Source organism: Melozone crissalis, unplaced genomic scaffold (assembly GCF_028551555.1).
Source record: "Melozone crissalis strain CALT ecotype California unplaced genomic scaffold, PUWL_Pcris_2 ptg000042l_1, whole genome shotgun sequence".
Taxonomy (NCBI): domain Eukaryota; kingdom Metazoa; phylum Chordata; class Aves; order Passeriformes; family Passerellidae; genus Melozone; species Melozone crissalis.
The window spans coordinates 29,120,492-29,141,985 of record NW_026535820.1 but is presented as its reverse complement, the minus strand read 5'-3'; the positions used below and the strand labels follow the sequence as shown (position 1 = coordinate 29,141,985).

At 36.6% G+C, this 21,494-nt stretch overlaps 1 protein-coding gene across 2 annotated transcripts in view; it reads right to left on the bottom strand.

Annotated features, from left to right (window-relative positions):
• ZNF407 (zinc finger protein 407) overlaps positions 1–21,494 on the bottom strand; it is a 332,858-nt gene that overhangs the window by 90,076 nt on the left and 221,288 nt on the right. For both annotated transcript variants that reach the window (XM_054284975.1, XM_054284976.1), the window contains exon 8: positions 7,831–8,009. In XM_054284975.1, the coding sequence (XP_054140950.1) occupies positions 7,831–8,009 (179 nt within the window). The remainder of the gene's footprint in view (positions 1–7,830; positions 8,010–21,494) is intronic.

Sequence of the window (21,494 nt, the reverse complement as noted above, 5' to 3'; positions counted from 1 at the left end):
TGGAAACCCCTGTGCAATGGCCCTGCAGCTTATGGCACACAACAGGACACCTGTTATACCTCCACTGAGCAGAGGTATTAGGAGGTGTTCCACACTATGGTCTAGGCAGTATTTTCCTTTTCCTTTAAAAGTATATTCCGAATATTTTTTTCTTCAGTGAGACTGATTGGTTTTCATTCTTATCTGAGAATACCTTTCACTTAAAGGATGTAACTAATATTAATAGTGGTGGGTTTTGAATATTAGATGATGTAATATTTGCATCAAAATATTTCAACACCTCCTTTCATGTCACTCAGCAGGAATATATGCTGATTGTTCAGGAAAAGCAACTAAGGAATTATGAAAGGAGTCCCTACGCTCTTCAACAGCAGCAGAAAAAGCAATATCCTAGGGAAAAAAAAAAGACAAAGTACTTTCATGAAGTCAATTTTTTTTTTTCTATTTCACTTGTTACCTGGAAAGAACCAACTTTGATGTCACGACCACCCAGATAAATATCCTGGCTATGGAAGCTCTGCTAGGCATACAATGCCTTCTAAAAAATGACAGTTCTAAAAAAAATTACTTGTTTTTTTTTTTTTAAACACAGATTAATCCTTCCTGAAACACAATAATACATAATCTACATATGTTAAAAAGAACCTGGCTTTCTCCTTTACAAACAGAAAATCATTTATACTAGGTTTTTATTTCAAGCACACACTAAAATTATTATTCCTCACAAAAGAGGAAAGGGAGTGTCTGCCAATCAACATGACATGCTATTGAAAGACTGGTACTAATAGCTATGACAAGAGCAAACCTGTTTGAAGCAGAGCTGCTGCTGCTGTTTTCTTTTTTTAAAGCATACCAGCCACCAAAAATAATGCTTTATCTGAGTAGAAACCCAAGCAATATTCCACTGCTGTAAAATCTTGCACCTGATTTGCCTATGTCTAGCAATGATAATTTTAATATCACTTCAAATGACAGCATTTAAAATGTTTTATTTAAACAGTGATAAAGACTAAGAACATTAACTATTAAAAAAAAATTAAATACTTGTGCAAACAAAACTGTGTATCTATTCTTTGGCGGTTTTACATCAGGTATGAATTATAAGTTTGTATAAGTACTCAACTGACTTGTATTTCCATTGCTGCATTGATAAATAGCATTTACTGATTTTATATTTTTGTATTTTGATAAATTTAGATTAAATTTGGATTAAATTTGTATTTTGATAAAATTTGATAAATTTTAATAGAGAGTATTAGAGCAAACAGGCTTTTATTATTTCATTTTTCCTATTTTTTAATTCCATATTTTCTACTAAAGAATCAAAAAGATGGAAAAGAAAGAAGTAGCAAAAAATATTTAGAAGAAGAAAAGAAAAGCACCAGGATACTAATATAATTGCTATATTATCAGGTTCTGTGTGTCCAATTCACATTCTGAATAAGTCTGCAGTTTCTACTTGGTAATACAGTTATACCTTGATAAAATCACATAATAGATCACACCATAACTTTTAGCAATCAATTTTTTCTCTTAATAATTTGATAAATGTAGCTGTCAAGTGGGATAAAGATCACAATTTTATTTGGGATTAACTATTTGAACTTTCAGAATTCCATTCATGAATATTGCAACTGTTACAACTGATAGGATCACAATTTTGTCCCCTGTTGATGATGCAATCATGCTGCAGGTTGCTGGTACAGCCCTGTTTCTCAAAAGCCAAAGAAAGAAAGAGAAATGTGGGGAAGCACAGCCTTTTGAAAAGTACCCTTAAAGTTTGGAAAAACACTTTTCAAAGATATATAAAAGAACAGACAATTACACAGTAAGGGAACTGCAAGGGAAAGAGCAGGATTTTATATGGATTCTTTAAACACATTAAACAAATAAATAAATGCATGTTACAAGATATTTTATCATGGATTTATTGACTTACTAGAAACAAACAGATTAAGTGAGTGTATTTCCACTTCCGGCTCAAAGGGAGTAAAAATTTAGCACTGATGATGTGAATGTTGACTCTCTGAGAAAGAACACTTTGGGGGACTCAGCTGGCTCCTCAGCTATTCCACTGTTATCACACACACAAACAGATTCACAAACACAGCCCTTAACAGGAGGCTGTGGATTAGCACTATTTGAAGGTTTAAGAGCAGAAAGGACTATTAGATAATAGTCTGACTTCTGGTATATCAAAGCCCCTTTATGTTTTGCAGCGAACCCAGCAAGCTTGGGCCCTCCTAAAACCTATTTTCCAGAAAGACATCCAGTCTTCTCAAGGCTCAAAGGAACAGAAGAAGAATAATTTCTTTTGCTAGTTGCTGCCAGAGCTCAATTGACCTCATATTTAAGTGTTTGCACCTTGTTTCTCATTTCAATTTGTCTGACTACACTTTCAGTAACTGATTTTTCTTAGGCTTTTCTCAGCTAGACTAAGAGTAGCTCATGTCTGATATTTTCTCCCTGTGAAGCAACTCATACACTATAATCAAGTACCTATCTATCATTTGGTCATGAATTATGTAACTCTTCATGAACACTAAGCGTTCAATCACCACGTAGGCAGCCAACTGCCAAAACACAATCGTCACAATCTTTGTTCTGTGAATGCCCAACCCCAGAGGCACCTATAATTTTCACAGAGGCACAGGCACACAAAGCTGTACTTCCAAGCATTCCCCAAAACATGTCTGTGCAGAGCAGGGAAGCAGCTCACACTTTTAGTTCTGTCATCATCCATAGGAGTAAGTGATCCTCCACTCCTACTCATGGGCTATGGGTGGTAGAGTCTCACCACACACTGGAAAATTTGAGTGCTTTGCAAGCATAGTATCACTGTCACAGGAATAAAAAACAGAAAAACCTTACCAAAGAGTACAATGAGTTGAGCTGGCTTCACTGATTTTTTTTTTTAATGACTCCCAAGAAGACTGCTAATTCTAAATTAAACATCGCCAAATTTTCTGTTCAATGCCTTAAGCAGTTCCCTAATCACATAGTTGACCATTATGAAGCCATTTTACAGCAAGAGCTTTGTGACTTAAACTATTTGCATTGCACCTATTTTGCACATGAGAAAACTTGTACAAAAAGCAGGACCATTATATCTTTTGCTCAGTGAAAAAACAGGTTATTCTGATTTCTAGGGTTGCATTCATTCTTGGAAATCATCTCCAGTTTTACAGTGCAGCATGGAAATAACGATATGGAAAAAACACTCAGTATCACTGCATAACTTTCAACATCATCACAAAACCAATAATGAACAAACTGCTTCCCTTCTCTCTAAAGAGTTTTTTGCTTATGACCAGTTTAGTATCCACAGAAGGCTACTATGGCACGCCACAGATGCCATGAACTCTGCAGCTATTGGAATAATGGAGATGTTCAGGCATAGATATTACACTGTTTGGACATAAATAATGCATTATAATAGTATCACAATGTTTATAAGACAAGAGCTCCTAAATGATGAACATTTAGTTCAAACTGAAATTATCTCTACCAAGTGATGTTTCTCCAAAGCAGACGAAGCACTGAGAAACAAAACTGGAATACTGATCCCTTGCAAGATCTACCACAGGTATGGGCCCTTCTCCTGTCCCACTTGACAAAGTATTCAGGTTTAGTTCAACTCAGTATTGCAATGTAGCATCAGTTAGAACAAAATAAATTCAAGAATTTTGGAAATGCAACACACACAAGAATCAAAATATTCCTTCAGCTTGCTTTGAGACTCGTAATTCAGACAAGCCCACAGTAGAGAAACAAACTTTTTAAAATAAAACTATCTAATTTTTAGAAAAACCACTAAAATGATAGTCACCAACATGATATGACAATTCACTCATCTATTGCATTCATTTTCCATTTGTAATGACACACATTCAGATTTGCACATGGACAACAAGAATGTACATGAACAGTTTCCACTAGAACCAAATTTCTATCACTTAAACATTACCTGCAGGATTCCTTGCTCGTAAGCCCATTTCTGTTCTTAGACAGCTGTAAGATCTATCAGTATCGTAAAAGTGGTTTTAAAAAGAAAATAAATTCATTGTTGATAATGGCTAACAGTCTCTGGATTCATGGCTTTTTTTCCAACAAAATTTCAATTTTAACACAGACCTTGAGAAAATGCATCAGAGAATATAGAGAAATAGGCACCAAATTCCTACAGAACAACACACAGACATTTTTAAGAAACAAATTTGATGCTTCATATAAAAATTAAGGTTAAATGCACAAACTGGTATTTGAAGTGTATATCAAATTCAATTCACAATTTTATGTGCTCTGCATATATCTTTGTTGACTTGTGTGTATTAAAAGCCTGCTGCTCAAATGTAATAAATTTTAAAAGTTAAAGACAAAAGTATAATCCAGACTGTTATTGTTTTAAAATATCTAAAATTTATAAGGAATATAGTTGTATAGTTAAATAACTCCCCCTATGACAGAGGGAACCTATAGCAAAAAGAGGAAAGAAAATCTGAAGATCTAGTTTGCTGGCATTTCTATATATCAATTTAGAACAGAAGTGCTATCACCTTGCAACTACAGTATAATCCTCACAAATCTAAAAGACAACTTCTTTTGCCTTCCATCTTCCACAGCCTCTCCCTCTGAAATGCAGCTTCCTCAATCTCCTTACTAACACTGACCCTATAAAGCAGTACAGTAGCTGCCAAAGAAAGCTAACTAGAAACTAATATTAGAGCATTATATTGTTGTAGCAGGGCAGCTCACCCCCACCAGAGCTTATCTGTTGTTTGTTAACCAGTCAGATAACTCAAACAAGACAAGCTCTCTTACAGTGAGTTATTTTGGCACCATGGGGTTAACACCTCCCAACTGCCAATAAACATCTTACTAAAGGAAGTGAGATCTGGAAAGATAAGCCAGATTTTTGACAGACAGATATCCACTTTTAAAACTGTAAGAGCCATACCAAACTCCCACAAAGCAGAGATTTTCTATACATTTCCCTGGAAATGTGTGGAGTTTCTCCCATGAGTAGGAACACCTGCTTTGCAGTTAGTCCCCAGGGATTAAGTGAAGGAATGTGCACATTACCATGGTTTCAGTGATAAGTTAGATTTGACTCCTAATCAATACTATTTCTTTTCCTATCTCTAATATAGGTACCTTGATATTGTGCATTTTTATGTTATGCTGTAAGCTACTAGCAGTTCTTTTTCATTTTATACTCTGTAGTAAGTGGTTCTGATTAAGATCTCATCTTCATCTGCTATCTCTTGTCTGTTTAATAAATAATTCATTTTATAAACAGATCTGACTTGCCATCATTAGAACTTGCAGGCCAGGGAGATTCCTTGAACTTAAACTGTTGCCAAAATCTGAGGCTAAGGCTTGTCTGAAGCTTCCACTCTTCCCGCAACAATTATAAAGAACATTAAATCTAAATTAGAAATCCAACTGTCAATCTTAATTTCACAGACAAGAAACAGACTTGGCTTTTACTCCCAGTCACATCCCAAAGGTACCCCACAGCTCCACTCTTGATGAGGTGTGGTGAAGGAATTTCTGCCTGTCCTTCAAAGTGGCTGGAGTTGGTGTTTGTCTGTTTGCCAGTGAAGATACTTATTCTATCTGCTCAAAGAAGCAAAAGGCCAGCTTTCCTCTTACAAAGCGATATTAGAACATAAAAGACAGACAAATATGTTTAAGTTAAAAAAAAAAATCAATCTTGGATGACACTTTCATACTCCTATCATCCTAAGGGGTTCTATGTCGTGTTGTAGATTCTCTGTGGGTGCAGCCAATGACCAATAAGTCATCAGTAACTGTGAACCAGACACAGAACAAATCTTATTTTTATAAGGGATGTTAGCCAGGGCACAGGAGTTGTCCTTCATTCCTCTAAAAACCTTCTCTAAAACCTTTAACTCTCAGATGTCCAGCAGTCAGAAATGGATGGAAAAGAAGAAAATAAACTTCCCTTAATTTAACTGTGGTATCAATACACAATTATCACCCAGGTTTCTCTTTATTAGTGTTTCTTTTTGAAAGGAAAATACAGTATCATCCTTTCTGTAATGGAATTACACAAACAATGTTTCAAGACTTTTGTTGCATACCAGTCCTAGGCGAGCCTGACAATCTGTTCTTGCTAGTCCTAATATATTTGCACAGTACCCTGTTTAGTACAAGAGGATTTCTACAGTATAAGAGTGAATGTATAGAAAAGAAATATCATTAGGATACAACACATTGATGACTGCTTTCCTGTGTTACCAAGACAGGCAAGCTGAACAGTTTTAACCACAGCATGCTGCAATGAACAATTGATTTATCCAGATATAGTCTTGAACTAATAATGGCAAAATGTACATAAAATGTTTGTAATTTCGGAATGTTACTGATTCTATCACTGTTACAGCTCTCTGTTATATCTATCAGCCTATTGAAAGCATTTGATTTTTTCATATTAAGTGGGATTATTGTAATAAAGATCCAACAATGTCTGGATTTAAGCTCTGAGTTGAATATTCATTTGCTTTAGTGAGAACTATGGTGAAATGTGATCAGTTTTCTGACCTATTTTGAAATTGGTATTCTGCCAACTGGCATTTTGTTTGCACATCCAGATATTATCCACCATATGCTGACATGACATGATGATTGGTTCCAAAATGAAGTGGAATACTTGGCAAATAGAAATATATGGTACAAATAATACACTGCCTCTAGTCAGGAAAGCAAGCAGTCATTTTGAGAAGACTGAGAGGTTTTAAAATAACTACAGTGTACGTACTCAAAACTGCATGAAAACTCTCCAGGTTTTGTTTTTTTACAGACATAAGGGTATCAAAAACTAGGATATTAATTCCTGACACAAGATTCACATCTGACACAGGAGTACTAATAGTAATAATTCAATGGAAGATTAATTTGCATCTCAGGGAGACTCTGGCCCACATAGCTTCTTCCTCCTCTGGATTCCCCAACTCTTTCTTCTCACCATCTGTTCTTTTTTCCCACAGCTCTGACTTGTCTTTCCACTCAGTGATGTCTAAGTTATCTGCCTCTCCTGCATTAAGATCACATTTCATTCAAGCTCCACACTAATTTTGTTATTTCTCCTAACCTCCTACCACTGAACCCTTTATTTTTTTTTCCAACTTGATGCTTCCATTAATCTTCTGCCTTCCAATCTGAACTGTAGAATCTATTAAAAAATAACCCAAAAGCAAATAAAAACTAAAAATATTTGTTCCTAAACAGAAGACACCCCATCTTTTTTCTTTTAATTCCTGTTTCCAAAGCAATGTTTTTCTTTTGCATTCCTCCAGTGACTTCCATGTGTGTGCTCTCTAACACAAAGCCTGAAAAGATACATCTAAGTTGTTGGTTGAGCTCTGCTGTTCTATCTTCTGATGAAAAGCAGTCTACATTTTGTAATGAAATCTAAGAATTTTTAAAGCAGTGCATTAATTTGCCACTGTAATTCCTATGGAATTTTGTTTTTCTGTTCTTGGGGGAATAGCATAGGCAGAGAACTTAATAAAAATGTTAAAAAACATTTCTCCCTAAAAGTTCAGTTAGATTTCAAAATGAGGCATCTAAATAGCATGCACTTCTGATGTTTATTGAACGGCAAGATTTGTTTGTATAACATGAATAGATTTCAGTGCTTAATGCATAATCTTTAACCCTGGAAAACTTGAAGAGGATGAAGCCTATTTTGAAACCATGCTCTTCTTCAGAATAAACGACAATAACTTCTTGTTTTGTTATTACTATCATTTAAGCACGTGCATTTTGAAAAGAATTTGTAAGCAAAGGGAGCAAGGACCTTACCAGCATGCAAGTATGCCAGATCAGGATTTTCAATGTCTGGGTGCAGTTCTTTCAAGTGGTTCCGAAACTCCACAGGGATATTTGTTCCATACTCACACCTAGGACAGTTATACATTTTTACTCCTTCATGCTTTCCCGTATGCAAGATGTGTTTACGGATATTTTCTGCACAGTTAGACCTAAACAGCAAGAAAAAAAAGAAAAAAAGATGTATATTTATTTTCTACCAGTGGTTCAAATAAAACCTAGTGTTGTAACAGAAAATCAGTAGTCATCACTCATTTTTCATTATCTGTAGATTTTTTGCATCCTCTTAGGTTTTGCACAAGTGTTGTCCTTTGCATGATGGCTCCCAAAGCTGTTTCAGGTTAACTGAACATTACATCTGAACCAGAATGATTGATTTGTCACATTTACAGAATTTCTATTTTTCTCATGGTAATCAGTGATTGACGGAAATTAAGCAGAAGAATTAACAGAAATTAATTAAAGAAAAATCTTTACTTCGCAAAATTGAAATACACAAATGCCTATAATAGTCCCACTGGAGCTCACATGACCCTTTCCTACACAGTTTCCAAATTCAACAGGAGTTGTTGTAAATGATTTTTGAACTATGTTCCACCAACTTTCATCTCACTGTGTGAACTGTTCCTAGGAAAGAGAATTGAGTTGCTCAAGTTTACATATTTTTGAAAATACACACGGATTCTGGTTTACATCTTAAAAACAGCTTTTGTGAAAGTAGTGGAGTTTTCATGCATAAAAGTCAAATTACATATACAATTAGTTGAACACATTTCAAAGCAATATTTATAATCATATTTCTGAAAAAAATTTCATATTTCCTTTATTCACAGAGAGATCCATATGACAATAATTTTTAATTTCTAGTCTTTGAAATATTCCAGTCTCATTACAAAATTATTTTGCATTAGAATTTCCTACTTATTCAAACTTAGTGATTAATCCTACATGAAATACACTGCTGCACCATTTATTTCAATCAGAAATAGTCTGTATGTTTATTTTTTACTCAAAAGAACAGAATTGTTCATGTGTACCATTGCTTGCTTTGGTGTTTTGTTTATTGTTTGGACTTTCTTACTAGCATATACTATTATTATTACCAAACTAAGAACAGTAATTCAGCCTAACTGAAAAAAAGTACAAACAGTCACGTAAACTACATAAATGCATAATACTTCACAAATGCTCAAGTAAGGCTACTGTAGCATTTTGGGCAACTGATTATATATCCATCATCGGGTAGAAATTCTACAGTATGATGAAAATGATAGATGATAGAATGTTAGAAATGACATCATGATTCTACGTCATGACAGAAATTCTACAGTAACAAGCACCTAAAAAAAAGACCTCCAAAATAAACTGGAAGTAGCAGCTTGAAGTTCTGCTGGAGTGCTTGTCTCTCCCTCGGAAATGGACATGGTGAAGTTGGTATCTGCCTTACGGTGCTGCCAAAGCTCACCCTCTGTCATGTCCATCTGCTATATACTGGTATCATGATCAGATGCCTGAGAATGTCAGAGAAGACACTTATCACTGAAAAATATAGAAAATCTTGGTCCTCAGCATCTTTCAGAATTCAGCCCTAAAAAAGTTACAGTGTCCATAAATGTTGTTAAAATGAAATACGTATTTTTCAAAATGAAAAAAAGGTAGTGTATACTGCAATGAAAGCAGGAGACAACCTGGTAACCTTCTATCATGGGTTATACTTTAAAAGGCCGTAGGTTAAAGCAGAGCATACAAATCTGAAATAAAATATCTGTGTTCTTTTAGCTCAGCTCTCATACTATGCTAAGGAAATATATAAAACTTTTTACTTTGAAATATTTCTGTGAAATATATAAAGGATCTGTGGAGAGCTATGTAAGAGTTGTGAAGAAAACCCAGGCTGTTTAAGCAATAAAAGGCCAGTTCTATCTCCTTTGATTTGGAAATTGCTCCGGCCACTTTAAACAGAGCACTCCTGAAGCCTCATTTATTCAGTCACCAGTAAAAATCTGTCACTAAACACACCAACATACAGATATAAAAAAATTAAACCCATATTTTTCCATGTGACAAGGCCAGGAAGGCTTAATCAGAAATGAGGAATGTGAGATCACAAGGCATTACAAATGGCCCCTCGTATTAGGTTGCAAAGCAGCAATTGCCATCATAAGGTAAACCATGATGGCAACAACTGGCAAATCCAAGCACTTCTGAATCCAAGTGATACCTTTAAATACGATAGGACAAAAGTGTACTGCATATAAAACTGTTTTAATTATTCAGTGTGCTTTGAATGTGTGTTTTATTAGGAGTCTTTTCTCATGTACTGTACAAGCATGTTATCATATGTCTGACACAAAACACCCCCACCAACACAAAGTCTGTGTAGTTACATCACTTTATATTGTATGTGCAAACACAGAGGCCTATGATTTTAAACAGCACTGTGTTTCTATCAAAGCTATCTCATGACATGGATATAACTAAAACATTATAATGTTGCAATGGTGATGATAATTAAGGTTTTGACAGGCCTTGTATGATAAGATTCACTTCCAGGTGTTTATAAACATTGAAATACAGATTTCCTTTGTTCTGAAATTTGGAAAACAGAGCCCAGTGCAATAAAAATTGTTTGAGGAAAGTCCTTCTGGTTTTTGAGTTCCAGTCTGAATTACGGCCACAAAAAAATAAATGCAGGTTTTAGGAGACTAGCCTGTATTTCAGTAAAGCTACAGTAAAGTAGAGGTTTCTAAGTTAAATTACTATTACCATTGCTTCATGTAAGCATGCTTTCATCCTTATGATCCATTTTTAAAATCAAATCTATATATTTCTGTCAATTTGTCCATGTTCTTAAGTAACAGGAAGAGAACTCTTTAGAGTGACTTAATCAGTCCAAAGCTACAGTCAATGAATTTACATTTAATTCTGATGTAGAGAAACACAATGAAAAGTTTTCTTTTTATTTCATGTCTTGCAGTAAGTTTTCTTATTAGATGTGAAGAAAAGTCTGAGACTTGATGCAAATCCCACAAAACCCTATTAAAGGGAAGAGGGAGACCTGTATGGATTTTTCAGTGTCTTGTCAGTGCTATATACAGTGAAAGAAGAGATGGAACATATTGCTAAGGTATGTTGCAGATGAACAGGAAATACGAGGGGCTTTCCATGCATACTTCCAATGCAACAAACCTGTATGAGCTCCTCCATGAAAGACTAATATAATGGGAAGGGCATAGGCCTATTTTCCACATCCAGGAGAGCTCCCACATTTCTGTAAAGGATAGAACTTTGAAATAAGGGAGACAGATGGTAAGATTCTCCTGAGAAATGTAGCTACTGTTTAAGATGAACAGAAAACCTCTTCTGGAAAAAGACAAAAAAGGGCATTTGCCTCTAACATCCATCACACAGCAATACGTTCCCATTGCTGTTCTAGCTGCACATTCCTTGCTGCCATTACAAGTCCCTTCCTAACAACCAGGTACTTTTTCTGCTGTCAATAAATTAAAGGTTGCTGCATATTCCAGTATCATAAACTGGAAATCACTTGTCAAATTTAAAATGGCACTTCAGCCACAGAATCACAGCATGCTTAACGTTCAAAGGGACCTCTCAAGATTGTCTGGTCCATCCCTGCTGCTCAGGAAGGATGACCCTTGGCCAGGTGCCCAGGAACATTTCTGAATGTCTCCAAAGACATCTCCCACCCTATCTGGGTGCCTCTGTAAACAGCCAAGTTCAGCAGTTAACTGCAGACCTGTGACTGCTGTCGTTGTCTTTTCCTTAGTGTTTTGGAAAAAATAATGAAATAAGAGAAATTCACAAAATATCTGTCACTAAAATTGCCCATGCAGAATAGGAATGTTTCTATATTTTTAAGGGTTTTCTACATGACAATATATTAGCATTTTATTAAACAGCTAAATGAAATATTGCAGGAAGTAATAAATTTTTTCCTATTTACTAACAAGAAACTGAAATTAGAACACTCTTCCATTATGCAGTGCCTGACATTTTCAGAAAGATACTTACTGCAAGACATGGAAATGGAAGGTTTCAGAGGTGCAAATGAGGCAAAATGTTAATTATCTAGTCCACTAATTTTTTAAAATTTTAGCTCCTTCTAGGACTCTTATTTGCACAAAATAAACCTTCAAAAGGCCTTCTCCAGAACATTAGGTATAAACTTCCTTTCTGCAGAGAAATGTATGTAACATAAAGGACTTAGGGCAGCTCCATTGATATCACTATTTACAACATAAAAACAAACACAGTACTACAACCAACTGATTGAAAAGATTTCTATTTTTCCCCTGTTTGTCAGTATGTATCAAGTTCACCCTCATATAGATAGCATTCTGAAGATCTTCTGCAGCCTTTATACCCTGCTATGAAACCTGCAAGTAAAGAGAAATTGCAGCATTTTGATTGAAAAATAGCAAAGTATCGAGATACTTTCTGGACCCTTTCATCATAAAAGCAATTATGATGAAAGCAAGCTTCTCAATGAAGCAACATGCACTATTGTAGATTCTTAACCTCTGTTATTCACCAAACGTTTGCAAGTATTTCTTTCACAGAAAATACCATCGAACTTGGAAAACTGTCTTGAAATCAAAACTGCAATAATGTAATTATGCTAGAAAAAGAGAGCCATAGATTTTTAGAAACACAAAGTTATATTTAGTTTGACCTCACTGATAGCACAGTTCATAAACATCTGCCCAGTGATTCTTTTCTCAAATCACAACCCTTTTGATATTGAAACATTATTTCTGATGGAGAGAAACAGAGAGTCTTTTGAAATTATAGGCAAATTACTCTTAAGTTGATCACTCTCCGTTTTACAAACAGTCTCATTTCTTATCCCCCTGCATTCAGCTAACAGTGCTACATGTCCAACACACCTTGCTTGGCTGTAGAATCTCCTAATACCTGGATCTCCAGGGAAGAGCTACAGAGACTGAGCTCCTCTCAACTCACTCTGAGGAATCATCAGGTTCTCCTACTTTCTTTTCAGTTGCTTTAAGCTTTGAATAAGTTCACATTTCACACCAGTGCTGAATACATGGATGCCATGACTTTCCCCATGCTCAGCATTCTCCAGTTGCAGACAATTCTGGGAATTCCTGGATACTTCTTGCAGCACCAAGAGCTCCTGCACACTCAGTTAAATGCGGTGACCTTTCAGGTTGTTTTCAGCATTACTGCTTTCCAAAATGCAACCCTTGTCTCCTGCCTTTGTTTCTTGCTGTCAGTAAACTCTATGGAAACTAGCATTCAGTAGGGTGGTGGTAAACAACCTAATGGGCAGTATTTTCTTGACAGGAAAGAAAAAAAAATACCTCAATCTGTGGTAATTACGTTATACAATCAAAACTTCCACAACGACAGTCACTCTGCCCACTTATTCAGCAAAAACCCAAACCAACCAACCAACCAATAGACCAACCAACCACCCAACCAACCAATCGACAAAAAATCCTTCCCTGCTTATTCAAGATTTAGCTACATTTCAGTTTGTAAAATAAAATAAACTGACTGCCAGGTAGTGCAAACTAGCTACATAATAATACATAATCTGCACATACCACTGGCAATCCAGACTGCAAGTTTAAAAGCTAAAGCTTACCTCTTCAGTGCTACAAGTCAATACAATATTGCACAAGAAATAATAAAAAACCAGCAAAATATCATAGCCAAAAATGTGGTAACATGTTGAAACTAACATTATAAAACTGCAATATCTATTAGATATTAACACACACATTTATGTATATATGTACAAGAAATGCAATACATTTTCTCATCCTCCTCACTACTAACATGTACCTGGATTTCTTTTTCCTTGCTCTTTGCCTTTAAAAGCAAAAGTTCTACCTTTTATTTAGGTTTTAAGTGAGTGGGGAAACAATCACATGGATATAAGTGTTACCTTTTATTCAGGTTTTAAGTGAGTGGAGATACAATTGCATGGATATGCTCTGCAACCAACTTCAATTCCCAAGTGATTCACAACACTATTGCTGGAATTAGCAGCACACGGCTCCTTCTGTGGGAGCTCAGGAGGGCAATTCCAATGTCCCAGTGCCAGCTCAGCTCTGCCTGTGTCACTGCTGCCAAGCACCTCCCTGTGCTGCTCCTAAAGACCTCTGGTGGGCAGAGGCAGCGAGCTGCTGGGGACAAGCAATGCCTTTGCCACCATAGCTGCTTCTGCAGCGAGTATTTGCTCACAGCTTTTCAACTCTACCCAGAAAAGGTGACTGAAATACACACCCACAGTGCCGTAAAAACACATGCCCAACAACCTGGTGGCCTCATGTATTGCCATGTTTTCATGTACTGCCATGTATTGCCACTCAGACAATATGAAGGAGCCCATAAAAAAGAGTACACTACATTTACATGCTTTAATGAGATTTTATAATACAGTCAGTTTCACAAAGAAAATAATAAAAATGTATTTGGGATTTATTCTGATAGTATTATACCAACATCCAGGGATAATAATCATAATGTTTTCTGCTTTTCTACATTTTTAGCTTTGCACATTTTTCTGTAATGATCTATTTGTTATGACATACAGTATGTGTGACAGATGTCCAATGCTGGCTGCTAAAAAGTAGCTGAGCCCTGTAGGGAAGCAGCAAAAACTTGTGCGTCAGCACAGAAAATGATGGAAGATTGATAATTACTGCTTGTATCTGAGCTCCATTCAGCAGACTAGCATGTCCAAATTGTTATTTGGACACGGATCCACCATTCTATTTACAATGTATTGGAATGAAAATTCCCAGTTTCAAGTAATTGATCATTACGATAGCCAGAGTAAGTGCTTTTAAAGGCAAATTCAGGGTAATTGGGAATTCTGAAGGGAAATAAGAAGAGATGTACTCGAGTCTTGTTTACCTCTGAGGAATCTGTAAAGCCATTTACAACTCTGCACAGTGAACAAAAACCAAAATGTAGGCCCAGTGTTGGCATCTAGATCTACTAATGAATTTTCAGAGTATTTTCTGTAAAAAACTGGCAAACAACAGACTCCACAATTTAAAGAAAATTTGATTTTTTCCAGGAGAAAGCCCATCTGTGACTCCAAGAAACTAAGGCATCCTGCCTTAAATGCTTCAATTAATTCTATTTTCTACAAGAAAAGAGAGAAAGAAATAAAGAAGAGGCTTTTAGATAGAAACCTGTCCAAACTGCTAGACTTGGAAGGAATGGGTGGAAAGGGTACAGAAAGTCATGGAAGTGTGCCTCAGCTCTGCATGTGTGCTGTGGTCCTCACTGTCCCCATAGGTGCTGTGCAGAGCTGAGCTGCTCAGCTTGTGAGTCTCCCCAGCAGCGCTTCTGAGAGAGGCTCAGTGTCTCCTTTTAACAACTAGAGAAGAAAAAAAAGGCAAAACAAAGAAAGGGGAAAAAAAGGAACCAAACCACAAAGAAAACAACAACAACCAAACTATTTTTCATGGGACTGATCTGCTCCTGAAAACTCTCTGTAATGTTTTCTAGAACTCCTGGCTTCCACTTTGCTGCAGGCAGAGTGGTCTCTGTGCTGGCCCAGCTCAAGGGCCTGTGTGCCTGCAGCGTGAGGGATGCAGGGGTCTGCTGAGCACACTGCACTGCTGCACTGTGTCAGCCAAGGTTTAAGTGGCAGAAATAGCAGGTGGAGTTCATCTATTTCACAGTAACTGAGAATAATCACTCCATTGTTCCTGGGCTTCCTCCCTCCCCCTTTCCTTTCTTCTTAGAGCAGATGGCATAAAAGAGAGGTTGGTCTGAGAAACAGCATCTCTGCAGTGGTGCGAGGATGGAGACTGGGCTTTAGGTATCACAGGCCCTGATTTAACAAGGTACTTACGCATTTTTGTGGCTTAAGTACAAGCAGCCCCCGTTGACTTCAAAAGAATGACTCACAAGGTTAAATTTATGTACATGATCAAATACCTTGCTGAAATGAGGCCATGGAAAACATCCATTTTTTAAAAAAGCTGGGATGAATTTAATTGAAGACACGCATTTCCTATCAACATCAATTTTTTCCCTATTGTACTTCTTTTAATGACCACATAAAGTAACCGAACAATTCTGTGGAGTCTGTTTGTATATCCTCAGGAACACATAAAGTATTTTCACAGATATAGAAGTGCAGATGGAGCCTAGGAAAGGGTGTGCAATCTAGCGGCTGCACAAGATGAAACTGGACTCCTAATGTTGCTGGAGTCAGAAATGATAGCAACAGACCCTAAAGGCTGCCTGTCAATCTCAGATGCAGATGGTACTTCGTCCAACTGGCCTTCGTGTCAGTTCCTTCAGCCATTTTAGTGACAACACAGTTCCCTAGAGGACAGATCCTGTTGCTTTGCAGCCTGGATTCATACCCAGGGCACTGTGGTCTGTACGATCTCTGCTCAAAGTAGGTTTTTTTAATGCTAATACAGTGCCTCTTCTTGCCCTATCCCAGCCCCAACCCCCCATGCAAAAAGAGATGGTCATTTTCTTCCTCATTTCAAATGTTCCAGTTTATCAAAGGAATCAGCAATAATTGTCTGAAAGATTCACTTTTGTTATGCATGCCAAAACTATATATAAAATCCCTGCTAATAAAATTTGCAGACAACACGGTAATTGGCAGCATGATTAATAAGGATGACACTGCCATCACACAGAGCACTCGCAGAAGCCAGGCGTGTTCAATCACAACATGTACACACACAATTACATGTTAGCTCTCCCACCTTTGCACAGTGCATGCAAGTAACTTGGACAATGCTGTGAAAAGCTGTGACACTGAAAATTATTTAGGGATTAGTGGACCATCAGTTTAACGTGAATTTCTAGTGTGATGCTATAAGCAGAAAAGGCCCCATGCTATATTTAGTGTATAAGCAAGGAAGTAGCAAGCAATGCTTTCTTTGTGACACTGGAGAAACTAATTCTAGAATATCTACTTCCTGCCTATATTTAAAAAAGGGAATAAACAGCCACAAAGTTATTATAAATAGAAATAGAAGTTAAGTGGGGTAAAAAACCTCTAAAACACTTAATAAAACCCTCTTCTGTTTTGCTTATTACACTTGAGCTTGGCCCGTGAGATTTAACATGGAATAAAGGTGTGATTTAGGGACAACCTAACCTGGAGAAAATCTATACAAAACCAAATGCAATGACTACAAGTTACAGTCAAATTCAACTGAGAAACAAAGCAGCACAATTTCTTCAGCAATTATGCTTTCACAGAAGAGAAGCTGTGATTCTACAACTTTGGTTCTACGATTTTGCCTGTTTTCAGATCAAACCTGAATATGTTTCTAGATCATAAAATTCAGTCAGAAGTAGGAGGTTCAGTACAGAGCAAACTGGGAAAAAAACACCTATGCAGTTTGTTTTCTGTAGAAGATCAGACTGGCTGAGCTTAAGGCTTTTTCTGGGCTCAAAGTCTCCAAGAAGTACAGTTCAAGTCTGAAAAATGTCATTGTGAGGTCAGCCATTTATTGTGCTTCCATGATGTCATGGAAATTTGTTCAGTCTGCAAATTAAAATATATTCTTCCTGGCTGTCAATACTGCAAAGCCATCTTAGATTCTGAAAGTCAAATTTGGGTGTTTAATTGGAGGTGTGATTGATTATCTAATCTAAAATGTGTGTTGAAAGCATATATCAGAGAAACATCATTCTCTTCAGATTATGTCCTCATAATGCCGTTTTCTGCACAAATGTAAGTAAATGCAGCATTTGGCTCTGTACTTTGAGCTTACTTCACAGACATCATTCACTCCAGAAGAACTGGTTTTAAGAGTAAGGAGCAAGAAAAACGTGATTTTTGTTCCTACAAGAGTACATTTGCCTATAAGGATGCCCTGCAGCTCAGTGAGATGTAGCAGGACTTTCACTGGAGACCTACACATCAAAATTAATGTGCTGTGTACTTAACCAAAAGATACTGAAATGTAATGAAAGCACCGAACTATGTATTTGACTCACCTAACATACTTATATGTAAAGTAAAATGTAGAAGGTAGCTTCTACTGCACTTCTACTTCAGACTATTCAAAGTTGCAGATAAGCTGTCTTGTAAAAGTATTAGATTAAAATTGTACCACCCAGAATAGACAGTTTTTCACTGTGCTTTCAACAATACACAATTATGTCTAACACACATGACATGATTTTAACTAGATGAGAAATCAGGGCAACACTCTAGATCTATTGATTGAGAAGAATAGCAACTGCCTGAATGGTGTTACTTCAAAAACCTGACCCAAGAAGAAAAAAATTTAAACGCCAGGGCAAAAGCCTTCTGGATACCAATTAAATCCTGTCATATTGAGAAATTTTATAGACCAATACCAAACAAATTATCCTATGATCATGTATGCAAAGGTTCTGTCTTAAAGAAAAAGCCCAGCACGCTATAAAATTAACCCCATCATGTTACATGAAAATAAATTTCTTTCATTATCATAGATAATGCTATGGACTTGTCTTTTTTCCCACAGAGGGTTAACATGAAAAGAGGGAAGAATGGCAAAATATGAAACTTTCTCTTTAGCTTCACCTTTCACACTCTGGTATCACACAACAGCAGAAACTAATGAACTTGCTCATCTTCGAAAGCCCTTTTGCATGCTTCTTCCTTCACCCTTAACTCTGATCCTTGCAGGTCTTCCCTTATGTGTGTGCCAATTTCACTGGTATAATATGAGCACTTTTATTAGTTGTGTTCTGATGATTTCTACAGAGAGATACTTAAAGCTTATACAAGTCAAAAACTATTTTATCACTTCTGAAGAAAACTAATAGTGCAGAGCCACTGAATGATAAGAGAGACCACTGAATTTATTTAATAATGCATGTCCATTTCACAAAAATGGCCTGTGTAATCCTTTTAAAAATAATAACCTGTTCATTTCAGACCTTGCACAATGCTTCTCTTTGTCCCTTGTAAGTCTCTCAAATGTCTTATTTTAAAGGAATATATAGTACTCCCGGAAGACATTTTCCCATTTCTATTCTCTTCAACTCCTGTGAGCCCTTGTTCTGTGTGATAAGGCAATCTCCTTCGGGATCTGAGCTGTGTAGTTTCGCACCACGAGTGACAAGGACTCAACTTGAATAACTGCTGTGCGCAGGTTGTAATTATGTCAGCTGGAGTGTTGAACAAGGGGACTGATTAATGTGAGCCCCAGCCCAGGCACAGTCCCTATCAAAACCTTCGTGCAGGCCAGCAGTGGGGATGGGTTAAAGCAGAAAGACAAAACATGCTGTATCGTCCATGATAGATGAATTGCTCCAACAGTCTTCAGGCAGATGTTCCAGGACAGTATAATATACAATTACTCTGCCTTATCACCTTCCCAGGGACAATAAAGCTTCCTCCTTCTATAGCTCATGTGAGTGAAGGCAAAATTAGTTTTACTTTTACAACACTGACTCACTTATCATGTTGCCTTGATTGTGCTTTTACAGCTAAAGAAAACATATATTGCACTCCTTAACTAAAAACAAACAAGCAAACAAACACACAGAATGCACCAAAAAGACTCTGCACTCCTCATCTTTTATATAAAACTAAACTATTCCTTTGAATCTATATTGCATCATATCATAGTAATGCAGTCCTTAAAGGTCTAATTCAGAATGGGATTCTAGGGAACATTACTAACTTTTGAACAACTGGACTTAGTCACAAGCTTAATGTTATATGTACATATATGAAAGGACCTTAGTCATTCAAGACAGAGGGCATAGATAATAAAAAATACACAGGTTTGGTGCAAAAAATGCCTATGTGAATAACATGCCCTTAGTGACTATTTCAACTAAGCACTCACCCTAAAAATGCTAAAGCACTCTTGTAAAACAATACTTTGAGAAGTCATTAATCCATACGTATCCTTAAAGGCCAGAAGAGTTTACAGCTATTATAAACAAGCCATGTATTTTCCAAAAGTAAATATAAATAAAGTAAGTAATAGAAATTTAGAAAAAAAATCTATCTATTTATATTTGTTTCCTTTTTGTTATCAGATGCATACAGTTTGGTTTTTTTTGCTGCAGATATGGAAGTAGTCTCTGTTTCAGTGCTATTTCCATGAGTTTGCAGAACAGCAGCTTACTAACATGAGGTGAATAGTAAGAGAAGAATATAGCTCATAATATTCTGAAATCCTTCCTTTCTAAGTATTGGATGGGTATAGATAAAGAAACTGTGCTTTAAAGAAGAGAGTCTAAACAGTTCCACTTGTATTCCAAGATGCATTCCTCTCAGTACTACCCTTTCTTCAGCTATATAACAATGACATGATCTCCAAAAACAAAACAAAAAAATGCACCCAGAAATGCATTTAGAGAGACACATATTTGAAGGCCAAGTTTAAAATCAAAGCCAAGGTTGTTTCTAATGGCACTTAAGATTGCATACATATTTGAAAAATTCTGTTTATATGCATTCAATTTTCATGAAAGATATTGGACTACTAGTCCATAAGGGAGAGATAAGATTTTATAAGGAGACTATAGGAATTAGGCACTGATACTGCACTTCAACTTGAAGGCAGGTTCTCAGCTGTTACACCTTCTCTGAGGTTTTAGTCATTTAACAGTATCACAGTCCTGGCAACAATAAGGTTTCACCACAATAGTAAAGGCTTTCCTGTATTCCTCTGGTGAAATGCAATCCTATGTTTATGAATTAAGAAGTAGCTCCAAGAAAGCTGGTACATTGTCACTGCACAGCATGTTGACCTGAGAGGGCAGCAAAACATGGTAATGATACACCAATTCCTGTACAGAGAAACAACAAAGAAAATGGTCTTGGCCTCAGAAAAAAAATATAATCTAAGTATTGAGGAGGATATGATCCTCAATAGGCAAAAAGAGTAGTGATAGGTTTGAGAGACAGGGTATCAGTAATACAGGGTAGAAAGCTTTTTGTGTAGTTGCACTGTTGGGCATGGCAGTATGAGGTGGCAACCTAGTCTGTCCTCCATAACCATTCAAACCAACAATGCAATTAGTGGACATAATAAAGAACTGATGTAGGTCTCAATATATTTGCATAAATTAGGTTTCTAATGAAAGATATACGTCACCAATAGGCAACATCAGACACTCTAATCTGCTTTGGAAAAGGAAACAATGTTGCCCCTAACTTTATAGCAGTGATGCAACCATTGTAGGAGTAAAACTCCCAAGTTTAGGGCTGCCCTTATCTCGAGGAAGGCTGAGTCCTGTCCTCTGTCCCAGGAAAGTACATTAGCTGGCACGAAACATCATGCATCAACCCTTTGTTTTGAAACTTTGCCATTAGACAGCAAGGAACTGCCAGTAACCAAAAGCATATAATCCCTGATTTCAGAAACACTCTTCTGTTTTCAGTTATGTTCTCCATATAATTTTCTTAGAAAATCCAAACAACAGGCTTCTAAACACTTTGTCCTGTGTCCTTTCAGCTGAGAATCCTAAACAATAGCTTGAATGAGGCTGCAGACAGCAGTTCATTATGAACTAAATGAATCCTGAGTTGTCTAATATTCAGGCCTCTAACACATTCCCAAAAATACAGGAAATGGGACTTTCTTGTCTAAAAAATGTACCAAAAGTCTTGAGGCAGACATAGCCATTTCCCCAGGACA